The following is a 27,967-nucleotide window of genomic DNA, read 5'->3' as shown; positions in this document are numbered from 1 at the left end:
TGGGATTTTCCATGGGATAGGTTCCCATGGTTACAGAAGTTAGTCCACTTCTTCCTATTTTATTCTTGCTTTACTTCTCACTTCTAATTATTGGAGGGTCTCTCTGTTGCTCCTCCTCTATTCTATCCTTTTACCTCCCCAGCTCCCAAACTTCTCCCTCTGTATTCCTCCTTTTCCCGTTCATTCTTTTTCGGGCACTCTCAGGTCTTATGCCCTGGGCTTGTCCAGCAGTAGATCCTGGCCGCCTCCACGTGACGGGGATGGGAGGTATTGACCAGGTGTTACTGCTTCTCACCTGCTAAGAGCCAGGCACCGGCCGAAAACATAACAGAACACATCATAACACTTATACGGCCAACACACTACATACAAATTGCCGGTTTTGGCGTTAGCTTCAACACAAGAAATACAATGCAACAACAACACATGAATATCCCTGTTCATATTAATGAAGACTACGGAAATTTGAAACATGTGTTAGAGAAGATCAAGCATGAAAATTAAGGAAAACGGGATGTCTGTGGGGTAACTGAGATGTGAGGATCCTTCGGTGTTTGCAAGGTGGCTTCACTAAATTCCCCTGTTTTCTCTTCTTCTGGGACAGCAGAGGCAATACTACAAGAGAAGTGAATGATCTGCCAGAACTGTGATGCAGCCTTGCGTGCATAATACAGTAAATCCCTTCGTTCCCTTGATTTATTAAAGCATTGGATCCTCAAGGTGACGCCTTCAGGCATAAACTCGTACAATTTATGTTTCAAAAATTATCTGATGCAAAAGTGAAAGGTGACATATCTATTGGTGCACAAGTTAACCAGATGTTGGCTTAAGAATCGGAAGACAAAATGATTGATGCCGAGCGAAACGCCTGGCAATCATTTCGCCTTGTAATGAATAAGAATAAAAATTACAACGAATTAGTTGACAAGTGTTGACTTAAGATTGAGGAAAAAAGGGATGCGAAATCATGAATTAGAAATCAAGCTCCATTATTATTATTATTTATTATTTAATGAAAGCCTCAACCATAAAAGGTACTAAAACCTATAGCACTTAGAACCATGCATGGGTTGAAGGAGATGGGGATGCTGGAAACTTTGTGCTTTGGAGACTAAATATGGGTTCTAACACTTCAACCCTACAATAAGCAAATTGATGGTACTGCACCAGTTGATGAGAGTCAGCTACCACCTAGCTTCCACTCTCACCCGGATTTTTTCTGACAAAATCTAGGTGATGCCTGCGAAGAGCGTGGGAAGAGTATGATGGGCAACTATATCTGTGGGTTCCCCCCCCCCCCGGTATGGTAACACTGACCACAAAAGACAGACATTCAGATGTTCATTAATAAGGATTTTTGTGGTTTTTAGGAGTATTTCTACTTTTTAATTTTCATTTTTTTTAGCTTGTTTACTTCTAGCAAAGAGCAATACTGTATAGAAGTTGAACACTGTTAAATAAATGTGATTTAATATTGCTGCATATTTGATCTTCTTTCGTTTCCGGTCAAACCACTGATGAAAAACGAGACTCATATTCGGAATCACATACGATTCCGCCAAGTTTTTCATAACGAAATGCAGATAAACAACCTTTTTGAAATTTTGTGGAAAGAGGGTTTTTCATCTGAACCACTTTCTTTAAATGCGTCCTAAATTAATGAAGTGCTGTACATATTGGAATTCTGCTTCTAGGAGTCAGTTTCCATTCTGGCTTAATATGCTATAGTTTTCTTCCTAGTAATGCATGCGCATGCTTGTGCATTCCTGCAGTTTCATTTTCAAATAATACAGCTGCATGCATGGACATTCCAGTAGTCAAGACTATTTCGAATTAGAAATAATTAAATCCTATATGGCCTCCGTAGCCGAGTGGTCAGGAGCGGGAGTGCAGTAGCACACATGATCCTTGAGTAGACCGGGATTCAAGCCCCTGACTGCTAAATATGGTCGATCTGTCAACCCGCACTGGACCAGAGTGGCAGATTATGGTCTATTTCCCTCAACATGAATTGTTGAGGAGGCTTCCATCCTGAAGTGGGTTGATAATGGCTGCAGTTTAACTCTATAAAATTTTGTAGAACGTAGAAAAATTGGAAACATGTAACTGGAAACACAAAACTGAGGAAGCGTCAAAAATTGGGCATACAATCTAAGAACGTAAATATGGAAAAATCCGAAGTTATATACACTACTAGTTTGGCCTCTAATCACACCAGGGCAATTCCCAGAATTTATTCTAGGATATGAGGAGTTAAAACTTTATTTTTCAAAAAAGTAATCCATTAACAGGGGGGGGTTAAAACACACACATTGAATCTTATTTTTTAAACATGCTGAAATTTAATTAACACTTTTAATTAACTGCGCAAGAGCGGTCCCAGGATTTTTTAAAGGAGCAATGTCATCAAGCTGTAATCATCCTGTTACAGATAAAAAAAATAAAATAATAAATAAAACAATCACATTATATTGATTATGCATGGGTGGGAGGGTTAGCCTCTTTAGCTCCTAACTGGGACACCTCCTGACTATGCGTATAATAAGGATACGTATTCCCTCGGTGTCGTTCGTTTTCATTTATTACTTGAACAAATTGCTATATGTATTTGTATATTTTAATTATCTTAATTAATTTACGTTTCTGATTTAACATAATCTAACACATTGACAAACCATTAACATATTGAAAAAGTCACTGAATTATGATTTTTACAGCCTTCTCTTTAAGGCGGTAAGATTAAGCTAGCATGAACCGGCCTTGTTTTTAAAAGGGAGTTACACTCTTATACAGTGTTTAAAATTAAAGCATTCCTTATTTCGAGTGGCTAACTACACGCCACTGATTCCAACTCATTTGGTCAAGTCTGTGTCCTCTCCCACCTTTGACTTCTGAATATAGAAGAACCAACAATCGGAGGTGGGACTCTTAAAGGATTCATGATAGTCTCCATAAGCAGAAAAGTGGTATTTTATATTTTTTGGGACGTATTTCGAACCATCTCTCAAATTAAGTATGTGAGGTTTCTCTATCCAACCCAGTACTTTTTTGTTTTCCTTTCTTACAAAAAAAAAGTGTATACATATTAAAAAAGGTTTACTAAACTGGGATTTTCAAATCAGCTGTGTGGGGGTCTACCACTTCTTTACTTAACTTTACAAATCATTCTAATGATATTCATAATAAACTAACAAACGAAGCATGTTAAGAAAAGTTTATAAGTGATCCGAATACTTACGGAAATTGTATATTCACGTGTCGGTGCATCTGTTTTATCTCCTGTCGATCCAGAGTCAGGGGCTGTCGACCTACCGTCATAAATTTTCTGTCTCTGAACAAGTCGCTCGATGCTTGCAAATCTGTACGGAGGTCCAGCATAGGGGTTACTAGCAGATGTCTGACGTGTAGGAGACGGAGTACGTAGTTCACGAAAACCGGAAGACGCGCCAGATGGGGACTTAAAAGTACTCCCCGACCCAAAAGTCGTACCAGCAGTATCACCACGTGTTTCTAGTTCCTCGAAGCGCTGAAATGCTCTGCGATTTCCATCCACTTGGGCCGAACTTACAGGGGTAGAAGTGAACAATGCCGAACGGGACATGGATTAAAAGTATCGGAAGGGCGGACGCGACAAACAGAATCGAATAAACAATACTGGTTAATTCAAGGGAAAGGTCAGTTTAACATACTCTGGAGCTATAGCAGCAGACAAGTCGAGTTCAGCACTTTATCGATAGCGATGCGAGGTCTAAAGAGTCGAACAGCTACTACTTGCAGAGGCTGTAGTCATTCACGACTAGCGACACGAACGGGAATACAGACAAACGACGCGCGCGGTGTAGGTGGACTGAAAGGTCATTTGAACAGAGTGCGAAAAAAAAAAAAAAAACAATACCACATTCGCCAATTACAGCAATGTGATAATTGTTATCAGCACAGAACGATGCAGATTGGCACACCCAGGGTGAGCTGAATGTCATCATTCTTCTCTTTTTTGGTGATTCCCTTCTACTTCTGACTATCTCTCTCAGGGTAACTCGGGAATTGTTTTTTTTTTTTTTTTTTTTTTTGGCTAGTGCAGAATAAGCCTCGGGCTTCCTTGTACCATGTAACTAATAATAATATAATATAGATGGTTAAGAAATACTTGGCTAATTTAAGAAAAGGCCTTAAATGAAAACATGTATTATCTTATGAATATACTTAGATTTCTTCAAACCCGGTTTCCAAGTTTAATCGTGTTCAAAATTAAATTCAGAATGACAGAAATTCTAATAAAGTCGTTATTATTCCAACTTAAAACACATATAAATAACTTTGTAAACGATACAAAACACTAAAAATCATGTATTAAATACATTACAAAACTGCAAACATAGGTACAGTACACATTGTATTGATTCCATCAAAAGAAAGAAAAAAAGGAAAAGAAACGAAAATCTAAAGATTTGTTTTTAATGTATATACTTAGATAGTATGAATCAGAGCTGTAATACTCAATATGTTCTACGTTGATAATAATATTAGTAAATTAATAAGAGGAGTTTACCTCAATATAGTACGTGGAACACTTCCGTATGATACCCTCCAGAAATTAGAACGGAAAAACGAAAAAATCGACAACTTACCGGTACATTAAAGTAAAATATAAATAATTATAAAGTAAAATATAAATAATTAAATAATCAATTTAACACAATTCAAAATCAATTCAAAACAATTAAAATTCAAATTAACGCAATTAAAAGAATTAACGAAAATATTCAAAACGATTTTCCTTCCTGAAGCTGACAATGCTTTTCGACCGACTGTCGTGATCACAGGAATGAAAATTGAATTTTCATTCCTGTGATCACGACAGTCGGTCGAAAAGCATTGTCAGCTTCAGGAAGGAAAATCGTTTTGAATATTTTCGTTAATTCTTTTAATTGCGTTAATTTGAATTTTAATTGTTTTGAATTGATTTTGAATTGTGTTAAATTGATTATTTAATTATTTATATTTTACTTTAATTATTTATATTTTACTTTAATGTACCGGTAAGTTGTCGATTTTTTCGTTTTTTCCGTTCTAATTTCTGGAGGGTATCATACGGAAGTGTTCCACGTACTATATTGAGGTAAACTCCTCTTATTAATTTACTAATGTATATACTGTATAACCAAACTGCATACATTCTGGACGGTTTGTCAATTTTAAAGGAAGAAACACTGCAGCTTTCCAATGAAATATCATTGGAAATGACGCTTCTACCAACAACTAATTCAAGTACTGGATTAAACTTCTCCAGTGGAGAGAAACATTAATGAGTTCGTAAACTTAATTAACCGGAGCGGCATTACTGCACAATCAAATCAATGATTAATACATATTCTTCGTGACAGTATAGTGCTTTCACAACTTGTCAATCATTTGAGAGAACTAAATTCCAATCCCGTCAGAAACAAGAATTCTTAAAGGATTCACCGATCGGACAACAATTATTCGATCTCAATTAAAAGGAGCGGTTTTTTTTTTTTTTTCCCTGTAAATTATTCCGCGTTTATCAGCTTGTATAACATACAAATCAGCTCTTGAATACAAACTTATACCCATAACACGGACTAAGACAACGATGAACCCCAAAACAATCAAAGAAATACAGTACTTTTTAGCAATCAGCTGCCTATTTATATACTAACGCCATCTTGCGTTGTGCATTCTCAACACTTTCGGAAGGTTCTCTGTTCGCTTCATTCTAGAAAGATCGGTAACCCAATGATTACCGATTCGCCACTATTGTAATAATAGTAATAATAATGTAATAATATTGTAATAATAATAATAATAATAATAATAATAATAATATTGTAATAATAATAATAATGATATACCTGGCCTGCCTCCACGGGGCTGAGTGTGGACAACGTTGGGGTCCAGCGGCTAAATGGCCAGAAGAACAACGGTACACGACACTACACTCATACAATATCCATACTTTTAAATCTCTGGCCTTTCCAGTGAACTGCACACCTACAATGAAAGCAACGCGGAGATGGGGAAACCCCTGGTGCCGCTTGACACTAAATACACTCTACACTCTATTGTAATAATTGATTCAATATTATTTCAGCGTATTTTATTCAAAAAGAAACAAAACTAACATTTTACAAAAAATCTGTGAGAAAAATGGATGTCATTTTAAAATCACCATACACTAATTCCTGCAGCGCTTTTCAAACTTCTTTTGGTCGCAGCAAAGTCGAAACTATAAATTCTGCACACAATGTGATCATTAGCAGCTATACTAAACCAGCCTCGCCGTCTACCCCGCACCCGCGATGGCAGACCTGGGGGTATGGCAGTTTTGCCACTGGGTCCTAGAATCTTTAGCAGTTACAAATAATCCCCGAAACCCTTCTGCACTTCAAAATCTTCCGCGAGTTACAAATTATCTTTAAAAATTAATAATTTAAGAATCAATCAAAAACAGTAATAAATGTACAAATAAAAAAATAATCGATGATAAAAACTTCACGAAATCCCAGGATCACTTTGCGGTACATATTTTGAAAATTCTAGAGTCCCAAACATTTTTTAATCTTTATTAAAATACTGTTGATACATCTCAAATCCCGTAATTCCAGACTTTGCTATACGCTATATTCCCCTCTTTCATTAATAAACAAACATAACAGAGGTGGTCAAATCATCTATCCTCTCCCCCCCCCCCCACGCACAGACATTACAAATCGTGTGCATAGGGGACTGCCTCTCTTAAAAAAGAAAAATCAACAGAGCCCAATTTCAAACCTATGTACTACAGGGCATACACAATTAGCTAGACCACACAAACAGATCGGCTTGGGTCATCGCTAACGCACATGATGACATTCAGAGATTCAGATTTAAATCTACACTGCTATGAAAGTTGAGCATTTGAAAATGCTTGAGATTTGGAGTAGTCCATTATTATGTGTGATTTATACTGTGTCTGCTATAACAAGCGATTAAATTAACTCAGAGCTATCGAAAGTGAGTACCGCCATAATTTGCAATCATATGGGAAACAGTAACCCCAGAGCAACGTATCAACTCTGCGGTACTACACTGACAGTGGTGGAGAATGAAAAGGACCTGGGGATAATTGTGCAGGCAGATATGAAGTTCTCTGAGCAGTGCAGACGAGCTGCAAGAGTAGCTCATGGTGTCTTGTCAATGATATACAGGAATTTTTCTAGCCGGGGTAAGGAGGTGATTATTCCCTTGTATAAGGCAATGGTTAGGCCACATCTTGAGTACTGTATACAGGTCTGGAGGCCTCATTTCAAGAAGGATGTAGAGCTGCTGGAACGGGTAGAGAGAAGGGCAACAAGATTAGTGAATGGAACAAAGGGTTGCTCTTACGAAGAAAGGCTTTAAGTTTTGCAAATTACAGAGTCTGGAGACTAGGCACCGGCGAGGTGATCTGATAGAGGTGTATAAGGCTTTGAATGGTTTGAGCATGCTCAATGCCAATGGGATTCTTCATCTTGCTCAGAATAATCACCTCAGAGGGCATAAATTCAAATTGAGGAAGGACGGATGTCGGATAGATGTGCGGAAATTTGCCTTTGGCCAGCGGGTGGTTGGTTGGTGGAACCGACTTCCATCACTTGTTGTTGAAGTTGATAGCCTAAACAAATTTAAAGCTCAACTGGACAGCTATTTCGAACGAACGGTGGGATGAAATGGGAGTGTGGTGTGTTTTTTTTTTTTTTTTTTTTTTTTGGCTGATGCTGAATAAGCTTGCTTTCTTGCATCATATGCCTCTACTAATGCTAATATTCAGTTGTTTGTACTGTGGTTTCTTTTCACTGCATATATCTATGTTACTGATTGATCAAAATACAAGTATTTTGATAAAATATACAGTGAAGTCTGCTATAACGAGCGATCAAATTAATTAATTCAGAGCTATCGAAGGTGAGTTTCGTCATAATTTGCATCATATTCATAGTTGTTTGTACTGTGGTTTATTTTCACTGCATATACTGATTGATTAAAATACAAGTATTCAGGAATAAATGAAAAAATTATATTGACTGACTTAATCAATTTCAGATGGTGTTGGTTAAGCTAGTACTCTGTACCGCAATCTTTCCTTTCTTACTCTTGTTTGCACGTTTTTGGTTCGAAACAAAAGAAGTCGCGTTTCGTTGGATTTCACATCATCTTGGGGAAGGGGAGAGAAAGCGTGAGGTGTACAATTAGTTTGGGTCAGGACATATTAAGTAAGGGTCAAAAAAGTTTGGAAGGCACTGGATTAACTGATGTTAAATATCGGAAAAATTACTATTATAACGAGTCGAAGTGTGTGTGTAAATACAGAACTTTTCTATAAGGAGTGATTTGAACTGCAAGCAAGGAGTTATGTAAACAAGTTTGTGACTGGAGCTGACGCTCAAAGCACAGGAATGCACGGATAAAACCTAATCTTATTTACTATCGTGCCTCCTTTTCACTTTAAGTAGTATCTGTTGTTTTTACGGCCCATTCGCACCCTTAGTCATACTGCGACAGTGTATAGGTCCGTACAAGTGCAATTACGAATCGATATACATGTTGCAGGGGCTGAAAAACTTTCCTCTACCAGAGATCAGCTAACTACATCTCCAAATGAGGCACCTTTCAGGAATGCCGACAAGCTCTTTTATGAATCAGCAACCAAAGTTATTTTAATGGTGTTATGCAGTGAATTTTCATTGGTAAAAACCGATAAATATTTACCTCTCGAAGTTATTTTCCATGGAAAAAAAGTGTGAGGTACATTTCAAGATAGTAAAAACTTGTTTGTATGAAAACAAGTTTTCCATCTTTTCAAACCAATTTTTCTGACCTAAAGATAATTTGGGGATGGGAGGGGGAATAGAGAAAGCCATCCTGAATTTTTTTTTCACTTAAAGTAGATACAAACATATTAGCTTACTCTGTAAAATAGCATTTATTAAGAAAAAAATATTACAAATATTTCTTTTTTAATAACTATTCAGTTGAATAGATTTTGGCTGCTTAATTGCGCACAGTTAAAATTACCAGTTAGGACCATATCAACGCCATTTAAAACAGTGACATATGTTATAGATATTAAAGTTTTGTTAAGTTACACACTCTCGGAAAAACATTTTATAATAATATACAATAATATCACATTCGCCTCAAAATGGAATAGAATTTTTATTTTTATCTATTATTCTTTGGCTCGAAGAAATGGCAACAAAACGGTAACCTGAACATGGCATGCTTAAACCCAGGTAAAACCGGCGCCACCTATCTAGATGGCATTGGTTTTACCTGGTTAAACCCAGAAAAGCAGCAACTCTGAAAATAAAAACAGAAGCGTTATATTCAATATCTGTAAGTGAGATATCACATTAACCGTATTTCTTTTTATCCTATTGCAGTCAAATGATTGCATATTATAATGGATGGAAATTAGAAATGATATTCTAAAATTATATAAAATAAGTTTATTATGTCCCTTATGTTTTTCTTTTTTTATTTTTTAAGAGTGAGTGTTTCACTTTTAAAAATGTAATTCGGGTATAACCAGAATCCGTTATAACGTGTACATTTTTCAGAGGAGCTAATTAAGTTACAAATTGCTCCTTTGAAGTCGACTTAAGCAGAGTCACTACCTACTGCCCACTAGGCAAACTGGGCGATTGCCTAGTGCGCCAACATCTGGAGAAGCTGCAGATAACGAACAGCCACAAATAAAGAACGAACTTAGATAAAATTACATAACCTAATTAAAAATTGCTAACTTAATTATAAAGGGGGAACAGCTAGAACTGATAACAGTTATGGTATTAAAAAATCTGTTAAGAAAGAATGCTTTATTAAAATGGCAACAGGGCGCAGACTGGCTATAGCTGGCCCTGGTGGCTTGAATCATTTTGTTCCTTTTGGGGGGAGGATGACTAACAAGCTACAAATGCTATGAGCCCTGGCGGCGATGCCACACAGCCACTCTGGCCCTAAATGATAACATTTCATTTTTACAACCAACCAGACTGAATGCTTCGGGGTGAGACATTGAGAAAGCCGAAGTTAACCGCGGACTGAAGTGGGGGACGGGGATTTTAAAAGGGGCAGTGAGACACTTCAGCAACCAAACTGAAAATATCACTTTGGCAACTATGTACTCTGTAGCCAAAGCGAAAGGTTTCTCTGCCTCCATTCTCAGAGTCTCTCGAAGTGATTGGGGCTTGTCCAGGAGAACGCTATCACTATACTACAAAGCAGTATTCCTCCTCATCGTTACTTATGCCGCCGGTGCATGGTTCCACCGTGCAGTTATTTCAAAAAATGAGAGACAGACTCAACCCCATTCAAAAGGGATTGATCCTGGCCACCTACTGAACTTGCGGGACTGTTCTCCAGTGCTGCTATTCAGGTAACTGCGGAAACTCTCCCGCCTGATCTGTATACAGTTTTCCGCTAGCTCTGCTTCGGAATCAAAAAGAAAATACCAACCTGTATTCTGGATGATATTGAGCTTAACCTCACTGCAGCTGTTAAGAAAGAAAAAAACATGATGCTACAACGAAGTAGTCGACATCTGGCAAACCAGGTGGGATGCGTCGCCACACGGCACAGTAACCAAAAGATTCCTCCCCGAAGTAACGTTTGCAATAACCAAAACCGCAAGATCCTGGCTCTCTCTCTCTCTCTCTCGGTGACCGGCCACGGGTTCCTGAATGAAAAGCTACCAACTGGACTTCTAGCTATTGACCTATGCTTTTGTGGAGCCAAGGAAAACTGGCACCATCTTCTTTTTGACTGTAACTATGAGGATCTCAGAGATCAACTTCAGTGAGCAATTCCCAACTTCTCCCCAAACCACGTGAATCAACTAATCCAGACTCCGAACAATCTTTCTTCCCTGTAGGCCTTTGCATCTGGCACTTTTGCCCTGCTGAAGACCTTATAGGCCAATGTCAACATAAACCAGACAAGCGATTCTACAGCCTAGTTTTCACTGATACAGAAAGGCTAAATACCTTAGGTGGTGTTTTTTTTTTTTTTTTTTGCTCACTTTGCCATAACTTCTTTTGTACCCCCCCCCCCCCAGGGAACATGTATGAAATTATTATTATTATTTTAATTTAGCATTATTATTTAAATTTTTTTTATTTATTTGATATTTTTATTATCTCTTTTACCAGCACCACTAATCCCCCCCCCCAACAACTTCAACAAGGGTAATTTTTTGTTAAATTTTATTTATTTATTTCCCATTCCCTCTGGAATGGGTCCCACCTCCAGAGGAGCCTGGCCCACCTGCTGGCAACACTAGGTGGGTCAGAATCTCTTTTGAGACGGTACGCGTTTTTCTGAAGCTAGCCCATCAGACCTTAAATACTATGTCATGGTGGCATAGTATTTAAGGTCAGGCGCCACCGATGGTTTCCCAAATCTGCATCGTATGTACTCTGTGATGAAATGCAGAACTACTGCAAAAGACAGAAGTGTTGTGTCTGGTTTATGTAGTACTGTATTGTGTTTTGTTGTCTCTGGATGCTTGGCTGCGGGGAAACTAGTGGGACTCTATATAGCCCGCCACTACTATTGGGAGGTGAGCTGCCCATCATACTCTGGCTTGTCTCTGCCAGGGTCGCCGGCGCTTCCTGACAAAGACCAAAAATTAGAAGAAAAAAAAAAAAAAAATATATATATATATATATATAGATATAAAAAATAAAATAAAAATAAATAAAAAAATAAATAAATAGAAATAAAAAAATAAATTAAATTAAAACCCGTGGTGTGGACGAGTACCCATATTCATCTCTCCAGGTGGCTGATGCTTCTAGATAGCCAAGAGGCCAGAACACGCACATAATACACACAAATAATGTACATAATACCTACACCAATAATTTTTGACCGTTTAACACGAGGAAGTTGAAGAGACGTTCTAGGTGCTACCGAACTACATAGTACGTACTGCCCGGGCATCCAACACGCAGCTCCTTCCTTCGCATTGTCTGGCCCGCGCTCATGTAAACAATCTTTTTTTTTTCTTTTTTTCCTGAATGTCACCCACCCACCACTTAATCATCTTAACCCCCCCATCCTATTTCCGTCAACAAAAATTCTATATTCCTTGGATGACCCCAGTCTCGCCCAGCCAAGCAAAGTCAACCCGAGTCCACGTCCCCTGACATGGAAGCTGGGCGGTTGCTTTCCAAGTGATTACAACCTCCCAGTAACCGACAGGTCACACAATACGAACAACATATCCCACACATATTATTACTACACACGCTGATCGGCTTTACAGTCTGTATCAACACAAAGACAACATGAAGAGTAGAGGGTTACCCTCTGGTGCCATCTAGACACGTACCATTACTTCGAGGATCAGCATGGGCCTTCTCGAGATAGAGAAGGAAAACGTTGCAGGTCAGGAACACAGTGGGAAAAATGGTATATCAGTAACTTACTGGAAGAGACAGCCTAACTATACATTGTTTAGACGGCTCCCAATCTTTGTGGACATGCGAGAAAGTGTACGGAAATATTTTGACAGTCTTAAGTTTAAGTGTATTTTTTCTACAGTATATTCAAGATACATTGAATATTGAAATGAATAAAATTCTGTTTCTATTCTTTTTCTGTTTTTTAATGCTATCACTGGGTACACGTGATTTTTTTTATGAGAGAAGCATTTGTACAGAGAGGGGAATGGACAGATCTAGATATTGGTCGTTTTGCAGTGTGGTAATGGGTGGATATGGAAATAGGGATTTTAGTCTTGCCATTGGTATTTGGTTAGTTTAGAAAGTTACCAAATTGTATGCACTTACTGGGTAACAAAAAATGTTTGAATATGGTTAGGTTAGTAAATATGTATGCATCAAATGTTTGGAATGAGTGAACTGGTTTCTTGAGTAGTTTGCCCAGACTTTTGGTCAGAGCACACTGGATAATCACAGCTTGGGGGGGGGGGGTTGAAAATAGGACCCAGTCATGGATAAAGTTGGACCTGTTCACCCCATGAAGGGAGAACAGCAGAGCGCTTATGTCTTAAGAAACGTCTATTTAAACTTTTGGTTTGTCGATGTGTGGGTGCTTGTTTGTTTCGGGATTTATTGGGCGCATCGGCAACTATGGCCATGTGCGCCAGATGTGTGGATGCTTAATCCATTCAATCGTGTGGCTACGCGGTTCAGTGAGCAGATGGCTAGGTACGCAAATTTATAGATACAGTATATTCTTATGGTTTTAAAATACATGAGGTAGATCACATTAGCTGGTCAATATATAGCCTATTATGGACCATAAGTTAGTTCTTGTAAACCTGGAGCCATATGAAGTTACTGAAAGGGGAAGGGATTGTTGGAGGTTGAATATCCAATTACTGCAGTTACGAGTACAGTATGTGTATATCTTACGGAGGTCTTTCAGGCTATATAATAATTTTGATCTGATGTCAACTAAATTAAGAAAACCCCTACAATCCTATAATATTGTACCCGCGTAGGAGGCAATTCTAGGAGTTAAAGGTAAACATAACAGTTATGTTAAAATTATTTCCATATGCCGCTGAGCTATTCACTTAGACAAAAATACATTAATTCACAGTTCGGCATATGTTGCTAACAGAGACTGCTCGGCAGCTGATAAGAATCCAGTGAGATTGAAACACACTGGGTTTTGTGAGAGTTTTGCCTCTTGGGATTCAGACAGCTATTTCTCATTTCATGTATATATATCCTCTTTCTTGTCTTCAAATGTTTTCCTTTCGTTTACCAGAAGCATTTTTGACTTACGAAGTTTTATCGCAAAATTAAAACAGCTGTCCTGGCGGTGTCTCAGATTTTTATAGCATAGCGGATTAGCCTATTCTGGTGATGTTATAATTTAAAAAGGTATCAGTTGTTGTTGTTGTTGTTATTTGGTTTTTAGGAGCATTAGCAACTAAGGCCATATTGCTCCGGGAATATGCGGTGGTCATTCCCTTGACCTTTCCGCATCCTCCGTATTTGGTGGTGACGGGCTCGAACCCCGGTCTAATCAAGAAGCGTGTGCTACGCACTGCTGCTCCTTCCCACCTGGCTACGGAGACGCCTAAGGTATCAGTAACTAAGGCAGAACCGCTGACAACAGTACAGTATTTGTCTCTAATTTTAACTACGTGTATAAGACTAACAGGGCCGCCGCGTGCAGGTATTCAGGGTGTGCCCCGCACACGGGCGGTTCATCAAGGAGGCGGCATTTGGGTTCGATTAGTTGAATATTAAAATTAAAAAAATAACAATAAAAAAAAATAAATAAATAAAATAAAAAATATATCGTCTATATTATTATTATTTTATTTTTTTTTAACATAAAGGCTCAAATTTTGTAACGGTACCCCTCGTGTTACGCTACGTGACGAACAAAAGGTTGAGTGACGGACATGACTGAGAAAAACAGTTGTAATTAGAAGGAAAAAGTCAAAAGCAATTATTTGATATACTCGAAATCGCGAAATTCTATTTTTTGCTACTATTGTAGGCTATTTGATAATCAAAAATCACAGTTTAACAGTGAATATGGCTTTAATGATTGGCAATATTTATCAAATATACTAAGAAGACATGAGAGAAGTGCCCTCGATATTAAAAATAGTACAAAGTATTGCGAACTCAAACTGTCTTTAAGTAATAAATGTACAATTGACGTAATAGAACAGAGACTGTACGACACCGAGAAAAAATATTGGTAATCAGTTATTGAACGTTTAATATACATAATACAGTATTTATTAGGGCAGTGTATTGCTTTTAGAGGTTCTTCCGTTGTAGAAATTCACGAACATTTTTTGGGATTTTGCTCTGTCGACGATACCACTGGCCAGGGATTATATACATTTATTTCAAATCATTTAAATTCATTAAATCTTAACATTTCCGATTTACGCGGTCAAGGATACGATAACGGCGCAAATAGGCGCGGTAGACATAATGGGCTCCAACAAAAAATTATTGAAGCAAATTCTAGAGCCTTCTTTGTACCATGTTCTGCTCACTCTATATTTAGTAATCAGTGATGCAGCGAAAATTTCGTTTGAGGCAGTTGATTTTTTTGGCGTTATACAAGAATTATACAATTATTTTTCTTCATCTACTAAGCGTTGGGCTATATTAAAATTCCAAGTTCAAAATTTAAGCCTAAAATCGCTATCAAATACAAGATGGGAAAGTCGGATAGAAGCAATAAAGCCTCTTAAAATTAACATTTTGGAAATTTATCAGGCCCTCTTGGGTATAACTGATGATAATACTAAAGATATCGATTCAAGAGCTCAGGCTAATAATCTTATTTCAAAAATTACTTCATTTAAATTTCTTTGCCTGATCATTATTTGGCATGATATTTTAAGCCAAATTAATGTCATCAGTAAAATGATGCAGAACCCGTCATTTAATATAGAAACAGTTACTGAACTTGTTGAACATCTTAAAAGATTATAGAACAGACCAGAATTAAATAAAAAGACCAAAGAAAAAAATGTGTGAATAGGAAGCAAGGGATGAACCTATAAAAACATGCCAAAGATAATTTTAAAATAGACTTTTTTTTTCTTGATACTTGACACTACTCTGTCATCTCTTACTGAAAGATTTATGCTGTTGAAAGAGAATAATGAAGTGTTTATAATTGTCCATAATATCAACGCATTAACAGAATGGAATGAAGAAGATATATTAAAACATTGCAAAGATTTGCATATGAAATTAAGCGACGACGAAAATTCGAATGATCGTGATATTGACGGCATAACTCTTTTTGAGGAAATCAAATCCTTACAATGTTTTATAAAAAAAAAGAATGTCTCTTCACGATTTATTAAATTTTATGTACGAGAACAATTTACAGGATGCGTTTCCAGATATTTCAGTAGTCCTAAGAATTTTTCTGACATTACCAGTGTCAGTTGCTCCAGGGGAAAGAAGTTTCTCGAAGCTTAAAATTATAAAAAAATATTTACGATCAACTATGGAACAGGAACGTTTAACAAATTTATCTGTAATATCTATAGAAAATGATATAATGGATAATTTGGACATTGGTGCATTAATCAAGAATTTTGTAACAGCAAAAGCCCGAAGAGTACAAATTATGTAGTTATTTTAATTATAATGTGTGTGATTAAATTCCGTGATTATATAAAAATATAATACAAATTTACATACTGCTAAATATATTATTGCAATAGACTGCAATTTGATTATAGTTATTACATATTATATAAGATTAGAATATTAGACTAATAGTTACTTATATACTGAGTGATCACTGAATTATGACCACCTATCTAATACTTCGTAGGTCCTTTTTCCCTCAGTACAGCAGCTATCCAACGTGGAATTGATTCAACAAGATGTCGGAATCGTTCAGGAGGTATGGCCAACCAAGCTGCATTACACACAGCTTGGTATGGCCAACCAAGCTGTGTGTAATGCGGCTAGTAATGCAGGTATGGAGATGATTGGTATATCCAGACGACTGGTATGCCTTTCCATAGTGTCCCACAACTGCTCTTTGGGATTGATATCGGCGGAGTTCGGAGGCCAGTCGATATGCTGGAAGTCAGAATTGTGTTCCTCAAACCATTCCTGCATATCAAGTGCCCAATGGCACGGCGCATTGTCATCTTGGAAGACACCATCGCCATTCGAGAAAAAGTGTAACATAGTGGGGTGTACATGATCAGCAAGCAGTTGACGATAGCGGAGATCACTGATAAGTTGTTCCACATGCACCAGGGGTCCAAGTTCCTGCCAGTGAAACATGCCCCACACCATACAACCGCCTAAACCGGCCTGCAGTTTTGATACAATGCATGACGGATGAAGAACCTCATGTTGTTGACGCCAAATCCGTACACGACCATCCACGGTGTGGAGTAAATAGCGTAATTCATCCGGCCAGCACACCTTCTTCCAGCCTTCTAACGTCCAACTTGCATGCTCTTTGCACCAGGCGAGTCTTTTACGTCGATGAACCTTGGTTAGAAGAGGATGCCGTAGGGATTCTCTGCTGGTATAGCCCATACGTGCGCGCATGGGCTATACCAGATATTGTTCCGGATTGGCCCAACTTGTATTGGGTAGTCAACTCTTCAACAGTGCTGCGCCTATTCGCCTGTACGAGTCGCCGGACCCGGCGCTCACCTCTAACATCAACCTTTTGCTGATCTTTGCAGTTTTGCCGTCGGGTCGTTGTTTGACCATTTTGACGCCAGTCCTGGTACACTTTAACTACGGCGGCTCTCGAGCACCCTACCAGTTCAGCTGTTTGGGAAATCGAGGCACCAGCTCGTCGAGCACCCATATTCTGCCCTTTATCAAAGTCCGATAAATCCTTCCTTTTACCCATCACGGTCGAAATTTTACTACCTACTGAACCCACTGATACCTTATCTATGCTACGCAGGTCGACTAACTGCGCACTCACGTGGTCAACGGGTCGCATTCAGTTTTCATAGGAGTAGTCATAATTCAGTGATCACTCAGTGCATGTAATCTTTTTGTGCTACCGAAAAAATATTTTGTTACCTACTTATATATATATATTTATTATTTTTTTTTGTGATATATTGAACAATAGTTGAACTGAATGTACTTTGATTACTAAAATAATATTAAAGAATTTTAAATTCTTTTTTAGTGATACTAATTATTAACAAGTTGAACTGATTATTATGATAATATGTAATCTTTTTTTTTTTTATGCCGAAGTTTTATTTTGTGACCTATTTATATTTTTTCTGTTTCTATGATATATTTAACAATACTTTGAACTGGTTGTACTATGATTAGAATAATAAATATATAATAAAATTTTTAATTATTTTTGTAACCTCTAATAGAGGGCAGTCTTATGAAAGTTTGCGCACGAGCGGATGACATCCACGTGGCGGTCCTAAAGACTGACCCTTAAAGAACAGTACTTGGGGCTCGATCTTTAGTGAAAGCAGAAGGTCTCTCCATGATTAAAACCGAACACAGATAAAGCATACCAATCTTTATCTGAGCAGGGAATTAGAATCAAAATTAAAAAAAATTTGATTCTAATTCCCTGCTCAGTAAAATCATTCATTTTAAAACATATAAAATACTTTCTATTCAACGCGCGATGATTCAGAATGACTGCAGATAATTGGGTGGTTCTGCATCACTATGCCTAGAAGTCGTTCCGAACTTTTTAATCACACCTCATACCTGGGTATACGTTTGCTTATTATTATTTTGTAATATTGAAAACGCCATACCTATTCCCCCCCCCCCCCCCATGAAATTCAAACAGAAATTCAAACAAATAGCTCCATAACTGATCAGAATGGGATACACTTTATATAATAACTTTTTTCATTGTTTTAAGGACCTGAATCGAACTGAAAGTACTCACATGTGCGCAAATGGGTACAGTGTAAGAGTAATTTCGGGATCGATTCAAGGACAGATTTATGAATCGCTGCGGGTGTTTTTGTTTAAATCTGAACATCACAGGACCGACAATTCCAAAAATCTGTTTCATTTGATCCACCCTTATGGCAATAATGTAATAATAGTACTAAACGTAACAGGTTAGTGCATTAACATCATGTTTGTGCGTAGTGAATAACCGAAAATGGCATCGCTTTTATCATATCTCATATTGTGAATACCTTCGCAACGAGTTGCCTGATATTGCACTACCTTGAATAAGTAACGCTTCGACAGTGGAGAAGAGTACTATTAATTATTCTCAGTGGATACCACCACTGAGAATAAGTAACGAACTTCTTTATAGCGAATTTTTTGAATTCTTTTGGTAATTACATTTAAAAGCTTCTGTACAATGAAAAAAAATTCCATATAACGAATAGATTACGAGAGACTTAATTTTGTATGCTTTGTTTCCCCCTCTGGCCTGTAAGCAATTAGAAAGCGCAAATTAAGGGTTAAAGGGATTACCGTTCCAAAATGTAAGTGGAACATAAAACGTATGCAGCCACCAATAAAAATTTTATTAGAAGAAATACTGCATTATCTTTGTACGTGCTACTTATGATTCCAGAAATTTTTGTGAGAGTGAAAAAAATTATAAATTCGGGATTTATAATCACTTACAAAAAAAAAAAAAAAAATAAAATAAAATAAAAAATAAGGGAGGAACAGTGTTTTACAAATTTCGAAAATAACAGAGAAACTCCAATTACAAACTTCTATAAAGTATGGCCTGTTTTGTTGCACTGGACAAACAAAATTTTTCAAATATCGGTTGACATTTCAACAGATATTTGAAAAATCATGTTTTATCAATTCTGCAGGATATAAAATCTGTAACTCCTTTACAACTTGTCCAATTCGTTCATGACTATTGTCTAATAGAATCTTATCTAAATATAGAAATAGCACTATAATTTTTTTTTTTTTTACCCTGCCTATAACAGTAGCTTCTTGTGAAAGGTCCTTCAAAGCGAGAAAAATTCAATTAAAATAATACACTTTCATTCCATATTTTAAAATATTTAAAAATTTAAAAGTACCATATTTCGTAATATTTTGTTTCTATGAGTTTATACTAGATATATAAGCATAAACTATCCGTTTTCTAATTTTTTTGAGTTATATGTACTTTCTTTGTAGTTTATATAGAATTAAATTCTCTGTAGATATAAACGAATATTTATAAACGAATAATAAAAAGTAATAATCTTTTTCTTTGATATTTTTGTTTTGTTATACTGTATTCATTATATTATTTAAATTATTTTATTAATAAATATATGCAAATCGTAGACCGTTACAATAATAATTTTTATAAATTCATAAAGATTGCAGAGGCATAGCAAAGGGGGTGCAGAGGGGGATTTTCCCCCAGACGCCGAGCTTCAGGGGCGCAAGGAAGACATGTTGCCCACGGGCGTAAACCGACCCTAGCTATGCTACTGAAAGATTGACTACCTGTATATAACGGGGGCGGCCTCCGTAGCCGAGTGGTCAGGAGCGTGAGTGCAGTAGCACACGCTCTTTGAGCAGGCCGGGGTTCAAGCCCCTGACTACGGTCGGTGCTGAATACGGTCGATCTGCCAACCCGCACTGGACCAGTGTGACAGATTATGCTCCATTTCCCTCAGCATGAATTGTTGAGGAGGCTTGCATCCTGCAGTGGGTTGATAATGGCTGTACTTTACCTTTATATAACGGGGGCGTACTTATAACATTTTTGCCCCAGGCGTAGGATTGATTAGTTCCGGCTCTGAGATGAAGATAAATGCTATCAACAGTTTTGCAACAGTTCCAAAAGCAGTCCAATGCCGAAGGCCCTGCGCTAGCCCTGGATTTATTCACTGTAAGACAAACCTTAAGAGACCAAAGAAAATTTTAAAAGTTTCATGGTACATCTCTTTCGGCTTGATTCAAATATAAAATACCCACAAATTAGTAAGTATAGAGTAACAGATAGTCAACTTCCACAAGTGTTTGCAGCGCCTCGCTTGACAACTTGGTGAAATGCTCATTTCTTTTGTGTGTGGTCGTATGTTTTGCGAATATGAATAAATTACATCGAATATTTTTGAAAGCAGGTAATTCAAAGTATTATTTGTATTTTTTGGAGGTCTCCAGGGTTCTCCCTATATGCTGCAGTTGCATTTGAAAGGCATGAGTCAAAGCCGGAAAATATGATTATGTGGGTGTAAGTGTAGGTGTTGTTTTGTTGTATGCCTGCTGCTGTTGTCGAATTTAACCACACATAGGCTGCCAGGGCCATATTGCGTCTTTCTGATGGTGAATACGAAATGTCAGCTTCATTAATATAACTATATTTTATGATATATTCCTATACGATTTAGGAAAGTAAACAGTTCTTTATTAGGGTCATCTCCAAGAATCTGAAATAAATTTATTGATGACTGTGTTTTAGCAATTGATTTAAAGGTGTTTAAGCGGTTGTTTTGAAAGTGGGGACAGTCCACTAACAAATGTTTGTTTGTTATTTGGTTTTTAGGAGCATTAGCAACTAAGGACATATTGCTCCGGGATATGCGGTGGTCATTCCCTGACCTTTCCGCATCCTCCGTATTTGGTCCACTAACAAACGGTCAGTTGTACTTGACATGATGTACGTTTGAGTGCCTGCACCTGGCGTCTTCGCAGCCAGGGATCGGAAGACACCTGGTCCCCAGCCCAAGCTAAGTGGAGGCGCGCAAAAGAAGGTAATTATATATCTGAAAGTTAGCTGATTTGATTGGCGGGAATGAAAGATCGGCTAACCCCGGGGGTTCACATTTGGTGAGTATGGGCTTGGCATACCCAGGGTCCTGAGCTGGATATCATCATTCTTCTCTTTCTTGGTGATTCCCTTCTACCTCTCTCTCTCTCTCTCTCTCTCAGGGTAACTCGGGAATTTTTTTTTTTTTTTTTTCCCGGCTGGTGCAGCATAAGCCTCAGGCTTCCTTGCACCATATAGCTAATAATAATAAAGTACAAAGATGAAAATAAAACTGCGCCACCGCAGTCTGTAGCCCACCGGCATTCTACGTGTAGTCACCGTAAATCACGCTGCGGCAATGTCTATGTCGCGCTGCGGTGGCTACACGGTGAATTTCTAACTTGCGGGCTTCTCTTTGTGTAAATTTAGGTAACTTAACCTTAATATAATAACACTTGTGTACGATTACATTATGCAAACCGCGTTGCGGCAATGTCCGTAGTGTACTGCGGCAACGCCTGTAGCGCGCTGAGGTGGCTACAGCACTTAGCCGAAAGATCTCATATACAGGTTATTTTCCTAGGTAAACCGGTTATTTTTGTACTACCATGGTCGTCTATGGCAGTTGACTATCTGTTTTAAATGCCACTCTTCCCCTTTCAAAACTTAGAAAAATGATTCCTTCCGATTTTTAAACCAATGTACAGTACACGTACTGTAATGTACGATTCTTGAAGCAAAGACAGTGGACGACTAAACGGAAAACGAATTAAGTGACCTTATTTTGAAAGGAAATTCTTTCCCCCTATCACCGAGAACGCAATAAGTACTCCATGGTATTAAAAGAATGGCTGTCATTGTTTACCCACGAACCACTCACGATGAAATGCTTGGGCTGTTAAAATACTGTTAGCGGTTGGATGCTAATAAGCAGTAATGGAAATTTAGCAGAATTTAATTGTGCACTTTCATAGGCGTCGTTCACGTTCAACCAATTAACCTAAATTTACACGAACTGTTTGAAGTACAAGCAAATCACGGAAGTGACTAGCCTATTTTCAAAATAACTGTACCAAATCTGTTTCATAATTACAAAAAATGAGAAGAGAAAGAGGGAAAATCTTTAGGAGGGGGAAGTAGGAGTAAGGGATTGGCGCCAGCCTGAGGAAAACACTGATACCTGATATGATCTGTACAGTTCGAAGTAACCCCCAAGCTAAGAACTCTGTACGTGTCTTTGTTTTCCTTAATTTTCGGTCTATAAATATACAATATATTCTTTAATTTTCGTAATTCACGAGAAATGGGAAGCAGATGGGAGAAAATCGGTAGGGTAGACCGAGGGATTGAAGTGTTAAAAGCACGTATTAAAGTGTTATGCTGTATTTATCTATCACTTTTTTGGGTACACGGGAAAAAAAATGTCCACGGTAAAAATGTTAAACCAACGTCCACGTTTGAAATGCCAAGGACGGGGGGTGGGGTTGGAAGAAGGGATTGGCGCCAGCCTGAGGAAAACAGTGATACCTGATCTTTACAGTTCGAAGTAACCCCCAAGCTAAGAACTCTGTACGTGTCTTTGTTATCCTTAATTTTCGGTCTAGAAATATATTCTTTAAGTTTCGTAATTCACGAGAAATGGGAAGAAGATTAGAAGCAGACCGAGAGATTGAAGTGGGGTACGTATTAAAGTGTTATGCTGTATTTATCCATCACTTTTTTGGGTACCCGGAAAAAAAAAAGTCCACGGAAAAATATTAAACCAACGTCCACGTTTGAAATCCCAACTAAGGAATCCTCCTCAGTACCAGTAAGAAGAACCAGGTGGACCAAACTGTCATTTTTGTACCCTGGTTCTCTGAACTGTTATACTGGTCCTGTTTTAATTTATTCACTTTTTAGTAGCAAATGTGTCCATAACATTAAACGTTCAATAGTTTTGTAAGCATGACAATGAGGTCCTTGCTTATATCTATGTCATATTATTTTAGAGTATATTATTCGGCTGAAAAACATCTAATTTTAACAACCTCTTAAAATCTGGATATAATTTCACGGAGTATCCTGTTTGTAAGCATATGCTCTATTATTCTTTTCATTCATGTGGGCATTTTCACATAACAGTTAATGTTCTTTATTACAGTAACTTTGTTCTCAATCATGTGCATAGAGAATTTCAGAAGAAAAGTCTGGAACTATCATGGAATACTGTTCTTATACTCTAGGTGGTGTCCATGAAAGCTCTCAAACTTCTAGACTATCTAAAAGAGCTAGCATAGGCAAGTAAATTAATGACATCTCTTACAAACTCATTCCCCTCCCTATCATACAAACGCTTTAGGAACGCCATCCTTCAGGCAAAGACATATCCAAGAGTGGATTGCGGAAGCGACCATGTACCAGTAGCAGCCAAACTCCTGGTTAAGCTGAAAAAACTGAAACAAAGCACAAGAACGGAATGTTTTCTATTGCAGAAAGATGATGGCATTAGGAATGCATATGCTGAGGCAATCAGCGGCAGGTATGAGATACTTGCAAATGAAGGAAACAGCAAATGGCACGTACTGAAGGAAGCCTTGACCAACACAGCATGTGAGACCATTCCAAAGAAAGAAAGGAAAAGTAAGTAAAAATCAATGGATGACGAGCAAAATCCTGAGCTTGATGAGGCAAAGGCAACAAATTTTTCCAAGACGCGGCGAAGAATATTGGAAGATGGGCAAGGAAATTAAGAGGGAATGCAAAGAGGCAAAAAAAAAAAAAAAAAAAAAAAGGTTAAATGAGCAGATTGAAAAATATGAACGCTCAGAGCCAGCTACAATGTACAGGAAGATCAAGGAGTTGGTGGGACATAAGATCTGTCCAGCGTCGGGCTGTATAAAAGCGAAGGGCGGAACAGTAATCATGGAAAGGGGCAAAGTGATGGACAGAATACGTCGAAGAACTCTTTCAGGACGGACGAGGGGAAAAACCGACAAGCCATGGGACCCTGAAAGGTCCGGAAATACTGAAATCGGAAGTCAGGGCAGCTGTATCCCGATTGAAAAGTAATAAGGCAACCGGACCAGACTCCATCGTAAAAGAAATGATAAGGGCTTTGGATGATTTTGGCATTGCGATAATAGCTGAGGTGTTAAATGAGATATATGAGAGTGAAGTGATACCAGAGGATCTTAGTAAATCCATATTCACAGCTCTGCCAAAGAAACCAGGGGCTACTGATTGAGAACTACTTCACACCATTAGCTTAAAGAGTAATATTACTAAAATTCTTCTAAGAATAATATTGATGAGGATAAGGAATAAAATAAGGCCGGAGATAAAAGAAGAACAATGTGGATTTATGCAAAATACGGGAACAAGAAACGCTATCTTCATGATAAGGATAATGTCGGAGAGGGCTACTGAAATGCAAAGAGACATGTTTATGTGTTTCATTGATCTTGCGAAGGCATTAGACATAGTGAAACATGAAGAACTTTTCAACATTCTAGATTGTTTAGACATACACGGACGATATTGCTCAAAACACCAAAGGCAGATATTGTTGGGATATCAGAGACGTGGTGTCACACAGATATAAGGAAGGCAGAACTGGAATTTGGGGAGTACAATGTACAGAAAGGATAGACAGGTTTGGAAGGGAGGAGGGGTTATGCTATTAGTTAAGAAACACAAAATTCAAGGAAGTGAAGCCAGTCGACATCGCTGGACAGTGCAGTGTCGAGTCAGTTTGGTGTGACATAAGCATTGGGAGTGTGCTATAGGCCTAATGACTCTGATGAGTATAATAAGAAACTGTACAGGGAAATAGAGTGGGCCAGTAAATCAGAGAGTCCTATAATGGGGGATTTTAATTTCCCAGATATTGACTGGAATTTGTGGGGTGTCACTCACACACTATTATTATTATTATCATTAGCCATATGGTGCAAGGAAGCCTGAGGCTTTTGCTGCACCAGCCAAAAAAAAAAAAAAAAAATTCTAATTTACCCTGAGAGAGAGAGAGAGAGCGAGAGAAGTAGAAGGAAATCATCAATGAAGAGAAGAATGATGATATCCAGCTCAGGACACTGGGGGTGCCAAGCCCATGCTCCCCGGATGTGAGCCCTTGGGGTTCACTAGCAAGGCTTTTGTGGATTTATTGGATGATTGTTTTCTACATCACCATGTTCGGGAGGCACCTAGAGGGAGTAATACTCTTGATCTGATTATCAGTAGTGATTCTGCTTGCATTAAGAATCTGCAGATAAAGGAACCACTAAGTGGTAGTGATCACAGTGTGCTGAAGTGGGATTTACTCAAAGAGGTAACTACCACCAGGGGTAAAGGGAAGGGTTTTTGCTTTCGTAAAGGTGACTACGATGGACTGAGACAGTATTTAAATTCTATACAGTGGGACCAACTGATGATGTTACCAACAGCAAATTCAAAATGGGAAGCATTCAAAGAACTCATCTTGGAAGCTACTAGGCTTTACATACCAACTAAGAAATATTGTTCAATGTTTAGGCCTAAATGGATGTCAGATGAAATAATGAGACATATGGCAGAGAATAAAAATGCATGGGATACATATAAATTAATGGGTGACATGGAAGCCTATGATAGATATAAGCTGTTCTGTAACCAAGTCACAAAGAAGATTAGGCAGTCAAAGGCAGATGAGAAATCCTTGGCAAAAGATGCAAAGAAAAACAGAAAAGAGTTCTTTACCTATGTAAACTCTAGAAGGAAAGGGATGAATCAGATTAGTCCACTGGATATTGATGGTTCAACTGTTGATGATCCTGCTCAGGTAGCTAACAAACTAAACGAGTATTTTGCATCTACATTCACACATGAGGAGTTATTCCGGAAGGGGAATGCCAGAGGTGAGGTAAACTCTGGCAGTGAGCTAGATGATTTCGTAATAACAGAGAGGAAAGTGGAGGAGAAATTGAGGATAAACATAAAAAAGGCACCCAGGGTGGATGGGATCTATCCAGTTATATTAAAGGGGGCAGCAAAGGAAGTAAGCAAACCCTTAGCCATAATTATGGGAGCTTCTTTGGACTCAGGGGAGTTACCCATAGACTGGAGATGTGCAAATGTGACCCCAATTCACAAAGGAGGATCAAAGGCTGACACAAGTAATTATAGACCTGTGAGTTTAACTTCTGTTCCAGGAAAATTAATGGAGGCACTGGTTAAAGAAGCACTGAAGTATCATCTAGACAAGACTTCAGTTATAGTTCGGATACAGCATGGTTTTGTTAAGGGAAAGTCTTGCCTGACCAATTTGATTGGATACTATGACTCAGTCACAAAAAAACTGAATGCAGAGAATAACTTTGATATTATATATTTGTATCTTAGAAAGGCTTTTGATACAGTTGCACATGGAAGACTGCTGCACAAAATGGAGGAGCAGTGTGGCATTGGAGGCAAATTGCTGCTATGGATAAAGGGATGGTTGAGGGGGAGAAGACAGAGAGTGGTAATCAGTGGACACTGCTCATCTTGGACTAATGTTATTAGTGGAGTCCCTCAGGGTTCAGTGTTGGGTCCATTGTTGTTTTCTATATTTATAAATGATACTGATGATGGTATATCAAGCTTAATGTCCAAGTTTGCAGACAATACAAAGGCTGGCAGGGTTGTCAAGGACACTACTGACACTATGCTGCTGCTGTAACAGGATCTGGAAAGGTTGAGCAGATAGGCTGAGAGGTGGCAAATGAAGTTTAACATTGACAAATGTAAAGTACTACATATGGGAAACAGTAACCCCAGAGCAATGTATCAACTCTGTAGTACTACATTGACCTCCGTAGCCGAGTGGTCATGAGCAGGAGTGCGGTAGCACATGCTCTTTGAGTAGACTGGGGTTCAAGCCCTTGACTGCTGAATACGGTCGATCTGCCAACCCGCACTGGATCAGCGTGGCAGATTATGGTCCATTTCTCTCAGCATGAATTGTTGAGGAGGCTTCCATCCTGCAGTGGGTTGATAATGGCTGCACTTTACCTTTTTTACTACACTGACAGTGGTAGAGAATTAAAAGGACCCGGGGGTAGTTGTGCAGGCAGATATGAAGTTTTCTGAGCAGTGCAGATGGGCTGCAAGAGTAGCTCATGGTGTCTTGTCAATGATATACAGGAATTTTTCTAGCAAGGATAAGGAGGTGATTATTCCCTTGTATAAGGCAATGGTCAGGCCACACCTAGAGTAATGTATACAGGTCTGGAGGCCGCATTTCAAGAAGGATGTAGAGATGCTGGAACGAGTACAGAGAAGGGCAACAAGATTAGTGAATGGAACAAAGGGTTGCTCTTATGAAGAAAGGCTTAAGTTTTGGAAATTACAGTGTCTGGAGACGAGGCACCTGCGAGGTGATCTGATAGAGGTGTATAAAGCCTTGAATGGTTTGAGCATGCTCAATGCTGATGGTATCCATCCACTTGCTCAGAATAATCACCTGAGAGAGCATAAATTCAAACTGAGGAAAGACAGATGTAGGATAGATGTGCAGAAATTTGCCTTTAGCCAGTGGGTAGTTGGTTGGTGGAACAGACTTCCATCCCTTGTTGAGGAAGTTGATAGCCTAAATAAATTTAAGGCTCAGATGGACAGGTATTTCGAACGAATGGAGGAGTGAAATGGGAGTGGTTTTTTTTTTTTTTTTGGCTGATGCTGCCTTAGCTTGCTTTTTTGCGTCATATGCCTCTACTAATGCTAATGCTAAAAGACATAAGGATAGTCAGGAACT

General features: G+C 38.3%; 1 protein-coding gene across 3 annotated transcripts in view; it reads right to left on the bottom strand.

Moving 5' to 3' along the window:
* The window catches only part of LOC150078920 (septin-7-like), a 510,661-nt gene that overhangs the window by 347,553 nt on the left and 135,141 nt on the right, over positions 1-27,967 (bottom strand). For 2 of the 3 annotated variants that reach the window (XM_090382838.1, XM_090382839.1), the window contains exon 1: positions 3,239-3,768. The exons of the other annotated variant lie outside the window; for it this stretch is intronic. In XM_090382838.1, coding sequence (XP_090238964.1) covers positions 3,239-3,601 — 363 coding nt within the window. In that variant the 5' untranslated portion in view covers positions 3,602-3,768. Of the gene's footprint in view, positions 1-3,238; positions 3,769-27,967 lie in introns of those variants that run through there. 3 annotated transcript variants of the gene reach the window in all.

The sequence above is a fragment of the Mastigoproctus giganteus genome, chromosome 10 (genome assembly GCF_048544385.1).
Source record: "Mastigoproctus giganteus isolate SK-2022 chromosome 10, ASM4854438v1, whole genome shotgun sequence".
Taxonomy (NCBI): domain Eukaryota; kingdom Metazoa; phylum Arthropoda; class Arachnida; order Uropygi; family Thelyphonidae; genus Mastigoproctus; species Mastigoproctus giganteus.
Note: the sequence above shows the minus strand (reverse complement) of the source record. Positions and strands in the feature narration are given on the sequence as shown.